The sequence below is a fragment of the Agelaius tricolor genome, unplaced genomic scaffold (genome assembly GCF_023055355.1).
Source record: "Agelaius tricolor isolate 1412-34295 unplaced genomic scaffold, bAgeTri1.0.p SCAF_24, whole genome shotgun sequence".
Taxonomy (NCBI): domain Eukaryota; kingdom Metazoa; phylum Chordata; class Aves; order Passeriformes; family Icteridae; genus Agelaius; species Agelaius tricolor.
The window spans coordinates 12,107,126-12,122,752 of record NW_027269284.1 but is presented as its reverse complement, the minus strand read 5'-3'; the positions used below and the strand labels follow the sequence as shown (position 1 = coordinate 12,122,752).

General features: G+C 57.0%; 1 protein-coding gene across 1 annotated transcript; it reads left to right on the top strand.

Moving 5' to 3' along the window:
• Positions 1-2,606: 2,606 nt before the first annotated feature.
• Positions 2,607-5,185, top strand: NKX3-2 (NK3 homeobox 2). Its single transcript, XM_071447275.1, has 2 exons — positions 2,607-3,120; positions 3,550-5,185. The coding sequence occupies exons 1-2, from the start codon at positions 2,724-2,726 to the stop codon at positions 4,026-4,028; spliced, it is 876 nt and encodes a 291-aa protein (XP_071303376.1). The 5' UTR covers positions 2,607-2,723; the 3' UTR covers positions 4,029-5,185.
• Positions 5,186-15,627: the final 10,442 nt, after the last annotated feature.

Genomic DNA, 15,627 nt, shown 5'->3' with positions numbered 1-15,627 from the left:
ACTGCGTCCGTCATGTTCACTCCGAGCCTTTCCCAGCCATGAGAGTTTGCTCCCGGTTTCTCCGTCGGAGGGGGCCCTGTGCCCCCGCACGCCGTGAACGGGCAGCCCGAGCCCTCCGGTGCTGCCCTGGCGGAGAGCGGCGGGAGCGGGGCCAGCCCCACGCCAGGGCGGCCAGCGCGGGGCACAGCCGGGCCTCCGCTCTCCCCCATCCCTCCATCCATCCGTCCATCCCTCCCTCTCTCCCTCCCTCCCGCTGCCCGTCTCTCCGGCGGGGCTGGGGGCCGGGCGGGCCGGGACCACCCAGCTGGCCCCCGGCCCCGGCACGCCGGCCCTGCCCGGCCTCCCTCCGCTGCTCCTCTGCGCCTTACCCCGCTCCTCCCGGCCTCTTCCCCAGGCATTTCCTCCCCCAAACAGAGGTTTGCCGAACAGAAAGAGGGTGCAGAATAGGCGGAGGAGGAAAAAAAATTAAGAAAGAAAAAGAGAAAAGAAGGTGGGGGGGAAGGAAGAGCTGAGCAAATTAGCAAAGAATTGCAGCCACTGTAAACCATATGCAGGTATTTTAGCAGCTTGGGCACGAAACTCTGTAAATCAGGGTCTTCCTGGGCTGGAGCTCCGTGTGCCGGAGCACGGCGAGAGGCTGCACCGGGAGAGGCTCGCTCTCCTCCCCGCCGCTCGCCGGCCCCCGGCAGCCACCCGCTTTGCCTCTCTCCGGGCGCTCTGCCGCACCTGAGCAGAGCCCGACAAAAGAGACACCCTGGCCGGAGCTCCCCGTCTCCGCCGTGCCCCGAACCCCCTTCTGGCCGTCAACCCAAACCACATCTCCCACGACCCGCACCTCCAGCCCTTCCTCTGTCCCCGCGTCTGAGGCCGCTCATCTCTTCTGACATCCCAAACTTCATCTCTTGGCTGTTAAGGAGCCTTTAAAACACTCGTGCAGGACACCCTTCCTAGCGCCCTACGTGTCCCCCTACGTATATTCTCGTAAGTAGATTTCTCGCAGCTTCTCTAGATGCTTCTCGTTTACCTCCAGCTCTTAAAAAATATTCCCCTTTAGATATTTCTTTAGTGTCTCGTGATACTGAAGTCTTTGGTGGCAAAGCGATGGCTTTCCTGGGAAAAATTAGGTAAAAGGTGAGTCCAAGCAGGGTTATTAAAAAGGTCTGAGTTTGTTCAGAATGATAGAGACAGTTCCCGCTTAGTCATACAGAGGTGCTCTCCAGCTTTGCGCTGTGTATGAAAGTAGGATTATTTATTTTAGTGATTTATTTTTGATGTAAAAATTATGATTGAAAACATTTAATTAGTGCCAGAGTCGTTGAAAATCAATTATTGTCGCTTCGTAGTCTACTGCAAACCGACGTTCATCTCGGTGAGATCAAGCAGGGAGGTGTTGGCGTGGCCACACGCCTGTAGAGAAGCCCGGTGACACCCCGAGAATTTAGTTCATGGAGCAAAGCGGGTTTGCGGGTATCTTTTTTCTATGCTTTATCTCATGTTGCCGCGTTCACCCAGCACCAAACACCCATGTTCGTGAAGCGCAGGCGTTTCATTTCTCGTGTACCTGCTTGATATCCTTGCCGGTATTTTTATTAGCTCCGAGAAAGCAAATAATATTTGAAAAAGAGAAAAGCATGGTGCTTGGGGGCAGATTGTTGTTTTGGCAACGAGTCGCAGATATACAATTCACGTGCGTGTAATAGTTTCCAAAGTCTTCCTGTGTAGGGCCGTTTTCTTTTAGGGAAAGCATCGTTTAGGGAAAAGAGTTTAATCTGCAAGAAATTGCTTTCCTAATACGGGCTTTATAAGCCCCATGGACAGAAGACCGTACTTAACATAAACCCGACCATGTTTTTAAACAAACGCAATAGTGAAAAGCGCATTTTTCAAAACCGGCCGAGGCTGATTTGCGTTCACCCCGACAGCGCGGGCGGCCGGGGGCTTGGGCGCTCATCCCGCCGCTCGTACAGCCCCGCACCGGCACGGCGTGTCGGCCCCAGGCAGACTCGGAACAGGCGAGTTCCGACGCCTTTCCCCAGCGGAACGCAAAAAAAAAAAAAATCACGGCGTTGGTCCCGTCCCCGCCACTTCTCCTGTCGAGACCGAACCTTTCCCCGGCGCCAGGCTACAGCGCTCTGCTGAGCCGCGGCGGGGGGGAAAACATCTCTGCACTACGATCCCGCGCTCTCCAGGTGGAAGCCGCCGCTTTCTGCCACGGAGAGGGACCGTCCCTTCGAGGGTCTCCTCGGCCGGGGGAGGCGGGGGCGCCCCGCGGGCCGCAAGGGGTTAAAGGGACGGCGCGCCCCGGCGCGCGCCCCGCGGAGCCGCATCGGCCCGCGGCGGGAGCCAATGGGCGGGCGGGGCGCGCGGGGGCTGCCCAATGGGAAGGCGCGGGGCCGGCGCTGTCGTGCGGCCGTGAGGGATGGCAGCGCCGCCGGCAGAAAAAGCGGAGGGCGGGCGGGGGCGGGACAGAGCGGGGCGGAGGCAGCGCCCGTGCCGCCAGGGACCCGCGGCGGCGCCCGGCGCAGCGCGGTGGCCCCGGTGGCCCCGGCCCTATGGGCGGGCGGGCCGGCAGTGGCGCAGAGAGGCTGCTCCCGCTGGCGCCCGCCCTCCCGGCGGCAGAACAGGGCCCGGCACCGGCGCGGCGGCGGCCGGCGATGCGGTCGCCCAGCTGAAGGCGCGGCACCGTCCGCTGCTCGTCCGCGGGGCTTGCCCGTCGCCGGGCCATGTCCGTCCGCGGCGGCAACGCCCTGACGCCTTTTTCCATCCAAGCCATCCTCAACAAGAAGGAGGAGCGCGCCCGCCACGCGGCGGGGCGGCCGCCGCTCCCGGGGGCGGCCGGCGGCTGGCGGCTGTGCGGCGCCGCCGAGGACCCGCCGCTGCCTGCGCCCACCGCCCGCGCCCCGGCCCCGCGGACGCCGGCGGGCTGGGACTCGGACTCCGCGCTCAGCGAGGACCCCGAGGGCGAGCGGCGCTCCGAGGAGGAGGGCGCCGGTGGCAGCGCCCGCCCCGCAGAAGCCACGGGCGGGGGGCGGCCGGCGGAGGAGGAGGCGCAGCCCCCGGAGGCGGCGGAGCGGGACACCACCGGCCTCAGCGACAGCGAGATGTCGGCCGCCGTCTCAGGTAGGGGCGGCCCCGGTGGCGGCTCCTCCGCACCCGCGCGAGGAGGGCGGGAGGGTCCCGGAGGGCTGGGAACGGGAGATGACCGCGACTCTCGCCGGCTCCCCGGAGTTGTGCGACAGGCTCGGTTGTGCCGGGGGGGAGAGAAAACCCGAAAGGCGTCCCGCGGGGCGAGGGAGGGCGGATCGGGGAGGGCCTTTGGCCCGGCGGAGCCCGCAGCTCGCCAGGGCGCCCGGCGCTTAAACGAGAGCGAGAAGCCCCGGCCGCTGCCGGCGGCTGTCCCGGCGACGGGGCGGGCACCGGCTCGGCGGGCTCTCCGCTCGCCCCGTCGCTGCGGACCGGCCGCAGGGAGCGCGCCTGGCCGCCTGTGCGCGGATGCCGCTGTCCCGGTGCCTGCCTGCCCTGACCGCCGTGCTCTCGCCCTGCCCGCAGATCGCAGCCCTCCGGAGGAAGAGGACGGAGCGGGCAAGTGCGGGAATCTGCTGCCGGGGGAGGAGGAGGCGGCGGCGGCTCCGAAGCCGCGGAAGAAGCGCTCCCGCGCAGCCTTTTCCCACGCGCAGGTCTTCGAGCTGGAGCGGCGCTTCAATCACCAGCGCTACTTGTCGGGGCCCGAGCGGGCCGACCTGGCCGCCTCGCTGAAGCTCACCGAGACGCAGGTGAAGATCTGGTTTCAGAACCGGCGCTACAAGACCAAGCGGCGGCAGATGGCCGCCGACCTCCTGGCCGCCGCCCCCGCCGCCAAGAAGGTGGCCGTCAAGGTGCTGGTGCGCGACGACCAGAGACAGTACCACCCTGGCGAGGTGCTGCGGCCGCCCTCGCTGCTCTCTCTCCAGCCATCCTACTACTACCCCTACTACTGCCTTCCCGGGTGGGCTCTGTCCACCTGCGCCGCAGCTGCCGGCACCCAGTGAGAGGCACACATACACAGCCCCCCGGCCCCGACACCCCCAGCATACACACTGGCAGCCAGGAAACACATCTTCCCTCTGCCACCCCCCCATCCATCAATCCGTCCGTTCAGCTTCTCAAGTCCAGAGCCCCAGCTGCAGCTCTCAGTGCCTCGGACAGTATTTATTATTATTTTATTGTTATTTTTATTATTAATATTTTTGGATGGTTCCTCACCCTCTCCTCTTTCAACATAGGACTTCTTGGCCACCCCCACCCTGACCCTCACCCTGTCCCCATCCCGCCAGCCGAGGACTCTTGCGATTCGGCACAACTTGTTCATGGTATCCATGTTGTCAGTGTATTTGGTGTAGACTTTTTGTTTGTTTGTTTATTTTGCTTCGGATGGGTAGAGACTCGATCTTGTGTGGAGAAAAAGAGAGAGAAAACAAAGGAGAGGAAAAAAAAAGTACAACCCGCAAAACCAAATGCAGCTCAAAAGAGGAGATCAAGGACTCCCTCAGTGGATTGTAAGGAAGATTATTTTTGTCGTCTGAGTCCTTGGTCTTCCAACTTGTTGCAAACTGAGTGTGCCTTGTATGGTGCTGAATGTATGGAAGCCTCTTTCAGGTCCCCCTGCTCTTGTTGCCCATGTTATTCCTGTACTCCATGATCCCTGGCAAAGGATAAATATGTCACAAAAGGGTGAGACTTACATTGAAACTCTGACTTCTTGTTTTCCTTTATTTCCTAAGATCTTTCCGTGTTCGGGGAGGGAGGAGTTACAGTTTTTTCGCACTTTCCAGATGTATTAAAGTTGTTGTTATTTTTATATTCAATGTGAATATTTCTAGTCAGGCTTTTTAAGAAATCGATGTAACAAGAAACTTTAATACCATCAGTGCCTTTTACAATTCTTCAGCAGAGCTCTCCTCCAGGGGTGGGGGTTTCTGATCTTCTCAGCAATGTAATTACAGTCTCTTTCTTCCAAAGTAACTCGTTGCTTTTTTTCCCCTTCTTTTTTTTCCCCCTCCATTTCCCTTTTAATGGCACTGTGCACTCAACTAGATTATTTACTTCAAATGAATTGTGAATGTTTGTAAGCTACCCGCTGTACTTGTTTTGTTGTTTGTTTGGTTTTTTTTTTTTTTTTAATTTATAAACTTTAGTTTAACACTTATTTCTGCTTCTTCTGTCGTTCCTGAGAGCAGACACGGATTTCCCCAGTGATTTTTTTCCCCCGCAGCAGACCTCAGGCCGTAGCTCTGACCACATCCCTCCTTTTCCCACTCGCACGGTGAGGACTGTAGGGCCTGGCGGAGATCTGGGCCACCTTTCCCGGCTGCACCGCTCAGCACTGATGCCCGTTCCCTCTACGGGAGGCAGAGGGGACTCAGGAGCTCTGGCCGGGCGCCTTAATCACTTCTTTGGTAACGCCTGTCCCAGATGGAGCGATCCCCCATCTGCCGGAGAGCCGGGATCAGTGGCTGAATTTACGGGTGCTGGTAGCGGTGAGGACGCGGTGCAGCCGGAGGGGCCACTCGAGCTGCTTTTCCCGATCGGTGGCAGCCTCACCGTGCAGGCTGCGGCCCCTCTACCGCGGTGAGACCCTGGCGGATCCTGGGGCGAGTGCGTGGCTCGGTGGGTTGTTTTCTCCCTGCCGGAGCCTGGCAGAGACACCGGGGGCGCAGGCTCAGGATTGGGCTGCAAGAGGGGGCTTCGGCGAAACTGCCCAGGCCGTCTGTATCCCGACACTGCCGCGATAGCCACTTGGGGCAGCCTCCCGCCTTGGACTGAATCTCCTCCAAGCCTCCTTCGAGAGCCCGGGCCCTCGGCGCGGTGCCGGCGGCTCTTCCCCGCCGTCGGCTGCTGTCCTTGGGCGTCTCCCCGAGGCCAGCGCTGGCCGAAGGGGAGGGCAGGCTCACCTGGGGTGGGCAGCTTCCCCCGGGGGCCGGGGCCGGGCAGTGGCGCTCCGAGGCACCGGACCCGGTGATGGCTGCAGCTGTTTCTCAGCGCCGCAGGAGCCCAGCCCGGACCAGGCTCACAGGCGGCCGCATTGCCTGGGCGCCTCTGATTCTTCATCACCGCCGGCTTCTTTCCTTTCCCGCTGGTTCGCACGGGCTTTCGCTGCGGCTCCTGGGCACGGAGTGGCTCGCAGGAAGCCCCTGCTGCTCCATCGGCCGCTGTGCCTGCAAGCCGCCCCAAGATGCAGCCGGGCTGTTTCCCTGCCAGCCCCTCGCTCCGGCCCTCCCTTGCTGTCATTTCGCTTTGCCCGGGCTCGGGCACCCCGCAGGTGAGATGTCCCCGCGCTGGCACCTCCAGCAGTACTCCCCAGCACCGGCTGGGGACGAGCTCTCTGTTCACAAAGCCGACAGCCGTCGTGACACCGGAGGAAATGCTTTGGGTTTGGTTTTGCTCTGCCGGGCGTGTCGGCGGTCCTGCTGCCGAAAGGAGTGCTCCAGATGCAGCAGTCCCTTGGCAGATACGGAGGACTGACATTTATTTGGCCCGATCCGAAGCTCCCGTCTCTTTCTTCTTCTTTTTTTTTTTTTTTTTTTTTTTTGGTAACTGTTTCCCTCCGACATTCCCAACACTTTCCTTCCTGTAAAAAACGAAACTTTTGGACAGCAGAATTTGGACCCCCGTGCACTCAGGGAGGTAAAAAGGTGCCACTACTGCCCCGCGGTTTCTTTTTCCTGGCCCCTGGGGACGTTTCTCTGCCGGCAGCCCCGTACAAGGCACCGAGCCGCTGACTCCCATCTCAGGTTCGATGGTACAGCCAAGCTTGATCCCTCCTCTATTTGTCCCACTGCAGACAGTGTGGGATGTCTGGTTCTGCTAAACAGAAAAGCAGAGGTCTGGGGACTGCAGAGCCTCCTCATCACAGCCTTTGCTGGGAGGTAGGTTTTACACAGCAGAGGATGTTACCTGACGTGTCTGGGATGATGCGTCTTTAGGTTTTAGTGCTGCAGATTAAGGGAAGTTGATTAGTTTTGACTTGCTTTGGATAATTTTGTGTGAAATATAGCACAATGATGCAAACTGAAAGGTACAGCTCAGACCAGCGGAGGTTTTGTCCCCGGCGGGGGTGGCTTCCTGCAAAGTCGGCTGTGGTTCTATCGAGCCCTCTGTTCGAGAGAGCGGGCTATCTCTAAGCTTATTTTTTTTCCCCCTTTGGTCATTGTGTTGTATTATTTTGATTTGTGCTTACTAACAAATGTAGTGCTCTAGGGAATCTCCTGATATAAAAGGGAAGTGACTGCTATTAGAGATTCCTTGGGTTGTAACACTGGGTAACAGACTCAGAAGAAAGTGTCAAACTAATTTCCTATGAACCAGGTAAAACTAACATGCATTTTACTCGAGATAGAAGTTGCTGGAAAAGCTGATCCGAATAAAGTTGCCCGGATTTTTAGTATTGGTGTTTAATACGGAACATTTATGCATCAACAGTGTCCTTTTTTGATGTTGTCAAAATCCAATAGTTGAGAAACGTCAGTATGTGATACTGGGAAAATTTAATCGATAATTTAATGGAATTTTTCTGGAATTTGTGGCATTTCTACTCCTGTTTTTTCTTAATAATTTTGATTTTTGAAATATAAAGCAAACTCTCTGCGTCCTTTATATTTTCTTAATGGCAAAATCTCCAGTAACACGCATGTAACTGTAATGAGGCCAAAGGAATTACTCCGTATTTTCGGCTCTTAAATTATCAGCAGAACCTGGGCTCTAACATGCTCTCTTCACACACCCTCAGACACACATTCAGCTCATCAGCACATACACGGCTGCTACGTAAAATAATCTCCCTAACGATGTGTCCCAATTTCGGTCTCTCTCACAAACCCCGAACCGTACAGGGGCCGTGGGAATCATTTTCCATCAGACCGTGGGCAAGCTGTAGTCTTAAAAAAAAAAATTCTTGCAAAGACAAGGGGGAGAGGGGGGAAATACCGCAGCTCCAAGAAATTCGATTGTTGAAATGTAATGTAAATTGTGTATATCTTTGCATATGTCTCCATTGGCGCTTGTGTTTGTGTATTAAACAGTCGCACAGGCGCAGAGTCCAGCTCTGCAGCCGGGACGCTGCCTATATTTAGCTACCTCCCGCTCGCTCGCAGGGTAATAAAACAGGAAACCACGTTGATTTGCCCCCCTCTCTGCACACACACACACACACACATATTCAGGTAGAAATCAGCGACACTTTCCCGGGAGGAGGAGAAGCAGCAGAAGATCCCCGGGCACAGGCAGCCCCCCCGGCAGTGCAGCACCTGCCCAGCCTCCCAGGGGCTCCCGGGAGCAGGGGCCAAAGGTGGCCCGAGGTTAAGGGCCTCTCCCCGGCAGGCCTTGGCAGGCTTTTTTCCGCTCCGCTGCTCCTGTCAGTGGGACGGCGACGAGCCCCGAGGCGGCCCCGGGCCGGGCCGCGGGGAATCCCGGCCGCCTTTCCAGCGGCTCCCCCAGGTCTGCAGCACCAAACCACCGGGGCAGCCGCTCCTCTGGAAAGGCTCCGAAGACAAAGACAGGGGTGCTGGAAAGCCACACCCTGCGGACTCTGGAGATCCAGGGCGCTGCCACTAGTGTCTCCATCGAGCAGACTGGCTATTCCCGAGGTGATGGGAAAAATAAAGGGCAGGTCTTTTTATCCCGGCCACATAATTAAGGATATTACTTCTCCCAACTTTCTGAAAGCCTCAAGAAAGTGACTTTTCCTTCGCGTTGTCCGCTGCTGCGGGAAACAGCGTGATTAACCGGGGAGCAAGGTGAACCAGGGAGCAAATGACGCGTTTCCCAAGCGAGTGTCGCGGCGGTCAGTGCCAGGACACCGCACCGCTCCGGGACAGGCGGCACACCCTCCTCCGGGGGCCAGTAGAGGCTCCGGTGGGCCGACAGGCTCTGCCCGGGGGCTCCCGGCCCCGCTGGGGCTGCCGCCTGCGGGACCCGCTCCGCTCCGCACCCGGGCAGCCGCGCTGCCCCGCACCGGGGCTGGCCCGCTCCTTGCCGAGGGACAATGGGACAGGGCGGACTCTTACCCGCAGGTGGGGCTTCCCATTTTCCTAGAACACGTTTAATATTTGTGGTGTGGGATTTTTGTTTTGTTTGGGGTTTTGTTCGTTGTTTTTTTTAAGGGAGGGACGGAGCCGAGAGAGAGGGCGAGTTCACGGCCGGGCCGGCCCGGGAGGAGCTGTGGCTGTGACTGGGGCAGGCCAGGGACGAGGGCTGCCCTCCTCCACCCTCAGCCGCAGACACCTCCCTGGCTCCCTCCTAGGCAGGTCCTACGGCCCACAGAGGAAAACCCTGGCAGAGGATGAGGGGTTTGGCTCCTCGGTCCGAGGCCCTTGGGGTGACCGAAGAACCATCCCCGGCTCTTTCTCCGGTGTTTCCCCAGACTGCTGCCCCATTGAGGAGCCGACAGAGGCGTTTGGCATCCCAAGTGATGCTGGCGATAGTCAGCGTGATCCCCAAAAAAAACTAGAGTGGGGAGTGGTGGCTGCAGAGCTGCAGGTTAAGCCATTTTGTGGTTCTCAGGTGCGCCTGTGGCTTCTTGCCTAAAGTCTGACTTGGTAGTAAAGAGGCCACGGCTTGGGCTCCCGAAGGACACGGATGGCAGCCAGCAACCCATCCTCCGCTGAAACAGAAACTAGCCAGGGAAATCTCTCCAGCAGCAGTGGCTCGGCGCTGGGAGAGACAGAAAGGGGATCAGAAGGCGACCCGCAAGGACTACCTGAGGTCTACAGAGGGGTGCAAATAGCCACCAGATATGGTGAACAATGTCCTTCCCGCCAGAGTAGCGACAGAGATAGTAGCAATAATAATAATAATAATAAAATGAATAATAAAGTTTAAATGCTCATAGGTTTTTTAACTTTTTTTCTTTACTAAAAAAATGGAAGGAAAAAATAAAAGAATCATGGGAGCTAGGAAGGCCACACGCAACCTTTTTGTGCACGGCCGATTGACAAGTAAAACAGTGCTTCCACACCGAACAAGAAGGGCAGAAAACCATACAACGAGTGAAAAGGAAAAGACGGGTCTGATTTTCAGCTCTCCGGGTCTGGAGGGTATCAGCTTGCGAGGGGCGCCGGCGGCCGGGCAGAGGGGCGGCCAGGCCGGGGCCGGCGCTGGGGGAGCGTTCACGGGACAGGAGCCGCTGCTCGGGGCGGGGGCGCGGGTTCGGCGATGTTCCCTAAATTGATCTGTGGGGAAAGCAAATCCAGCGGGCTGTGACGGCTCTGAAAAGCACCTCTGCCCGCTGCTTCAGAGCCCGACCCTGCCTGTCGGCTCCGGCGCTCTGAGGACCCCGCGCAGCAGCGGTGATCCGCTCCCCGCTAGAGCCGTCCGACAGCGAAACCCCCGCTGCTGGTCTCCCGGCTCGGGGTAAATCACATTGCACACGGATCTGCGCCGCGCTTGAACTGGCCAGAGAAACGCTTTGTGTCGCAAAGGACTCGAGTGATAATTAGGGATGAAATGCGCGTGGAGAGGACTAATATTATTTTTGGCTTGTGAGGGAATAATACAGATTTCCAAACTGTACGAATAAAGCTGGGCAGGCTGGAAGGGGAGGGAGGGACTGTGGTCCTGCCGGCTGTCGGCAGAGCCAGAACTCGGTGGCGGGGTTTGTGCCGGGCTCCTCTGTTCATGGGGCGAAAGCAAGGGACAGGTCGTGTTTGGGACTTGCCTTGGGCGGCGGAGGGGGGTGGCGGCGGGGGGGAGCCCTGAAGGCACCGCCGAAAAGCCACGGGGACGTTTCCCTTCGTGTCGTGCGCGGATTTACCGAGGCGGCGGCATTGCCACTCTGTTCTGCACGGTGGCACAGTACTTCAAAATGACCACATAAGCCAAATAGTCTTTACTTGGGTTATTAATATTATTATCATTATTATTAATAATAATAATAGACGATTTGAGGTTATCTTTATCCAGTTAAGAATGAAAAATTGTGACAAAGGGGGAACTTCTATGGACGTAATACATTTTCCCAGAAGAAGAAAAGAACACGTGCTCATTTGCTGGTTTATAAACCCCACTCTTTTGTCAAGCAACTGCGAAGGTTCCTTTAATTTGTCTGAAATTTTACTAACTTCCTGGGTAAAAAAAAAAATGTCTTCAAGAAGCAGACGGGTTTCCCCGGTCTTCGAGAAGATCTTTTGCTTTTTGCTGCGCGGATTCGCGGTCACTGGGAAGTTGTGTTTAGGTGTCTTTGTCAGGTCATGGCTCATGGGAACACAATAACATAGTTTTACCCAAAATGCCTCCAAAAGATATTGAAATAACCACTTCGTTTTTGCGAACAAATTGTTTCACTAAAAAGGAACAGAAAAGAAACTGCAAGAAAAAAAAATCTATCGCAAGCCCTTTTTATAGGGGGAACTTTAAAAGGAAAACCCCGACATTTTTATCTTGGAAAATAATAAATGCAAGATTTGCAATACGGAAACTACTCGTAAACCGGTGTCGCCTCGGGAAGAATGTTGTTTTCAGAGGGGTGGCAAAGCCCTCGGCCAGGCAGGCACGGCGGGGCTGAGCGGGGGGCGGCGGCCGAGGGCTGGAGAGCGCGGAGGGGCCGGGGTCGCTGCACCCGCGGGACTGGGGCAGGGGTCCCCGGACATCCTCGCATACCAAGGACAGGAGCAGCTACGCGGGATGCAGCGTGTGTCTGGCAGAAGACATATCCCAGAGGCTCTCCCCATCTTTTCTCTCCTGCACCTCCGGGAGGTGTCTGCTGGCTGCTCGGCACAACCTCCCATCGCTGCCGCATCCCGCCCGGCTCTCTGCTTCTTGCCTCCCACTCCCTGCAAAACCTTCTCCGGCTGACTGAGCGCCTGTCCCCTGTCCCCTGGCCATGGGCAGGGCCATGCAAGCTCACGGCAGGGCTCTCGTCCCCGGCCGTGGCAGACAGCGGGGCGGGAGCTCCCGGCGGCCCGGCCCCGGCAGCGCAGCGGTCCCAGCGCCTCTCCCGGGCCCTGCCAGCGCCCCGCGGGGCTGCTCCCGGCCTCCCGCGGCCCGGCAGGGAGGGTCTTCTCAATGCCAGGCCTGTGTATTTGTAGTTTGATTTCGCACGTCAAGGATAATTTCTTCATACAACTTAATGGACGCGGCTTGACATCCATAATGATCGCTAATCATTCAAATTATTTTTGCTAGCGCCCAGACATGTTCCAGTTGTTGTGATAGATCGCGTTTCACCCATAATGACGGACAATTACCATTTCTAATTCGCCGGCTTTTGACACCTAAATCCACCCACCATATGTGGCTGAAATGCGCCGGGCTCGGCGGCGAGGTCCTGATGACATTTGCAGCGAGCCCCTCTCCTCCGAGCGGGGCACCTGGGATGCCACCCACCCCCCGGCACCCCCGGCCCTTTCCCAGGCCGCCAGAGCCCGGCTGCTCGCCATGGCCAGCCCCGGACCGCAGCCCCGCGGCCGTGGGTATGCGTGAGGCGGCCGGCAGGGCCCGTAGCCAGTCCCACGCGGAGCAGCCGGGCTCTCCTCTCCTCTCCTCTCCTCTCTCCTCTCCTCTCCTCTCCTCTCCTCTCCTCTCCTCTCCTCTCCTCTCCTCTCCTCTCCTCTCCTCTCCTCTCCTCTCCTCTCCTCTCCTCTCCTCTCCTCTCCTCTCCTCTCCTCTCCTCTCCTCTCCTCTCCTCTCCTCTCCTCTCCTCTCCTCTCCTCTCCTCTCCTCTCCTCTCCTCTCCTCTCCTCTCCTCTCCTCTCCTCTCCTCTCCTCTCCTCTCCTCTCCTCTCCTCTCCTCTCCTCTCCTCTCCTCTCCTCTCCTCTCCTCTCCTCTCCTCTCCTCTCCTCTCCTCTCCTCTCCTCTCCTCTCCTCTCCTCTCCTCTCCTCTCCTCTCCTCTCCCCGAGGCCCTTACACATCCCAGAGGAATCCCAGACGGAAAGCGGCTCGATCCGCCAGCCAGAGCCGTCCCCGCGGGCTCTTCCCTTCCCGCCGCTCTTATCCCCATCGCGGCCAGGGAGACCCGCACGTATTTGTGCTTCGGCCCTCCACGGCCCACGGCCTTGAACTGTCCTCTGTGGGAGAGACAGCAAAGAGTGACGGGGAGGTTCGGCTGCAAACAGGGCGGGCGGTGCCTTTGCAGGGCTTCCATCACGTTTCCTGGGGTATTTACCTCCGCAGTTCCCCTAGAGCTAGGTGCACACGATGTGAGGTGTCTCTGTGGGAGCCGGTGCAGCCAATGGAAGCAGAATCGGCAGCTCCGCGCCTCCGTCCCAGCCCCAGCCCCGTGGCCCGGCCCGGCCGTCGGGGCACCCACACGCTCTGCGGACAGATTCACGCCAGTACTGGGTCTCGTTTGGCGAAAAGAAAGTGTGAGGATTCACCCTGCGTGATTTCTTCGGGGTTGTTTGGTTTTATTTGTTTTTTGTTTGTTTGTTTAGTTGTGTTTGGTTTTGGTTTTTTTATCGTTCATAAACGAATGAAGCCACCGTCGTTTGACTTTAATCCCCGCACGACGGAAGAGCAATGCGCATCGACCTCAACGTCGATGGCACAACATTCCTGCCCAAGTGCTTCAAGGCAGAAACTCCACGTTTCTACAGAGCGGCAGGCATCGTCTGCTTTTTAAACCCTGGGCATTTCTGCTGCATTAACGTTTGAAGAGTCACATGAAACATTTCCTTTGTCAGGAATAACTGACTGCGGATACCCCGGTCACAGCTGCAAGGACGGGCAGAGAGGGAGCAAAGTCAGGTCCTGATGTTGTGCTGCTCTGCCCCGCATTGCAGTGCTCCCCGACGCAGCCCGATGATAGTCAGAGTGACACAAAAACACAGACAGGACCACGCAGCCGCGCGTGTTTCCAGTGGGGCTGGCGATTACCGTGGTGAAGAGCACACATTGGAGCATGTCGGGGCATTAGCCGGCCCTTCGCAGCACCCGCGGTGAGATGAGTCCCCAGGCTGTTCCCCCCGAGTGCTTCTACAAAACCCACTCATGAACTCGTTTCTCCGCTGGGGCGAGAGGCCCGGCGGGCGAGGCGGGCATGCGGACGGGGGGCACCGCAGGGCCGCGGCCGCCGAGGCCGGCTCGGTGCGGCCAGCGGGAACTGTCATCGCCGGGAAAGTGCTGAATCCGGCCTGGCACCGCACCGCCCCGGCCCTGCTGCACCTTCCACGGCAGCAAAACGTCCCCGCAAAGGGCGAACACACCGACCCCCGTTTTGGACAGCTGAGGAAATGGGGTCTCACAGCCTGTTTAGGCGAGCAAGTGCAAGGATTTAGCCTTCCATACACTTTAAAATAAAGACTAGAGGGATTGTCTGTCTGAGGTTTCTCGGCTCCCGAGAAGGTATTTTGATAAGGATTTCTAGTTAAACTAGTTTGTTTCTAGTTAAATTTCCAAGGATGTCTGAGGTGTTATTGCACTTTCCCCAAGAATTAAACAAAATACTTTCTCAGCTCTCGAATTTGAGGAAAAGATGATAGGGAAAAAAAAAAACAAAACCAAAACAAAACACCAGCCCAGTATATACTAAAAAAAAAAGAGCAACTGCACATCAGCAGGAACCGCCTGACTGGCGGGAGCGGGGCTGCTCGCCTGGGCAAAGCAGGCTGGGCTGAAGCGGCCCTTCCAAACACATCGCCGGGGGATCCCGGAGTTCCGGGACTGAGGGTCCGACCTCCAGCATGCAAAGGAATAGACCCACGTTCCTCCGTGGGAGAGGGACTGGGGCTCAGGTGCTCGGTAGTGCCAAGGAAGTCATGAAGGACACCCCAGTAAGAATCCCTCGAATTCAGCAGAACAGTAATTACTAATGACCTTTCCTCGCTTTGGACATACAGGTTTGATTAAAGGGTCTTTAAAATTATTTCCCCCTAAATTTTCTGGCAGGCGTCTGGACTCAGCTGGCCCCATTTCGGGCAGGTTCGGTCTGGCCCTTTTGCCACGGTTTAGATCACATTCACACCCTCTCCACCCTGACCTTCACATGCACACCCTCATCGATTATAGGGAGCTTCCTAAAATCAGGAAAAACACCATGGCATTCAAGAACTAGTAAATAAATTTTCCTATATGTTTTTGACAAAGATTATCCTCTTACTATATGTATCGATGTAAAGACCAGTGATATATAAATTTGGGGATGGGGGGGAAGGAAGAGAGGGAAAAGAAGAACTCATATGTTCATTCTCTGCTAGGATAAGGAAAGAAAAGGAATGTTTCAGAGACAGGAGGTCCCTTTTCTGTGATAACTTTGTAAGATACATACTACTGTTAATGTCTTAACACACCACCTTAGACCTGGAGATCTCAGTGAATTGTGTGGAGCAAAACCTATTCTGCAGAGCATACTGTACCTTCATTCCTTCTGCAGAGTATTTTCTAGGTATTGTTAGAACGGAAATGTCTCCCAGCTTCCTAGCAATTGTTCCACAGCGGTATTAAAGAAAGGACGAAGATCTCAGCACTTCTTGCTTGTCTCCTCTCTCAGGAGATCCCTCTGGACCGTCCCACAGCCCCTGCTGGTACGTGGCGTCTGACACTGCCATCTTGTGTTCTACAGCTCCAGCTGTTATTTACGAAACCAATTTCAAGGAAAACGTGTAGCTACGAACATAAAAGGTGTAGCCGAGACAGTTAAACACATGCTCTCAAAGGG

Coding starts and splice junctions, on each gene's coding strand:
- NKX3-2 (XM_071447275.1), top strand. CDS start 2,724: ATGTCCGTCCGCGGCGGCAACGCCCTGACGCCTTTTTCCATCCAAGCC. Junction 3,121..3,549: donor GATGTCGGCCGCCGTCTCAG/GTAGGGGCGGCC, acceptor CCCTGCCCGCAG/ATCGCAGCCCTCCGGAGGAA.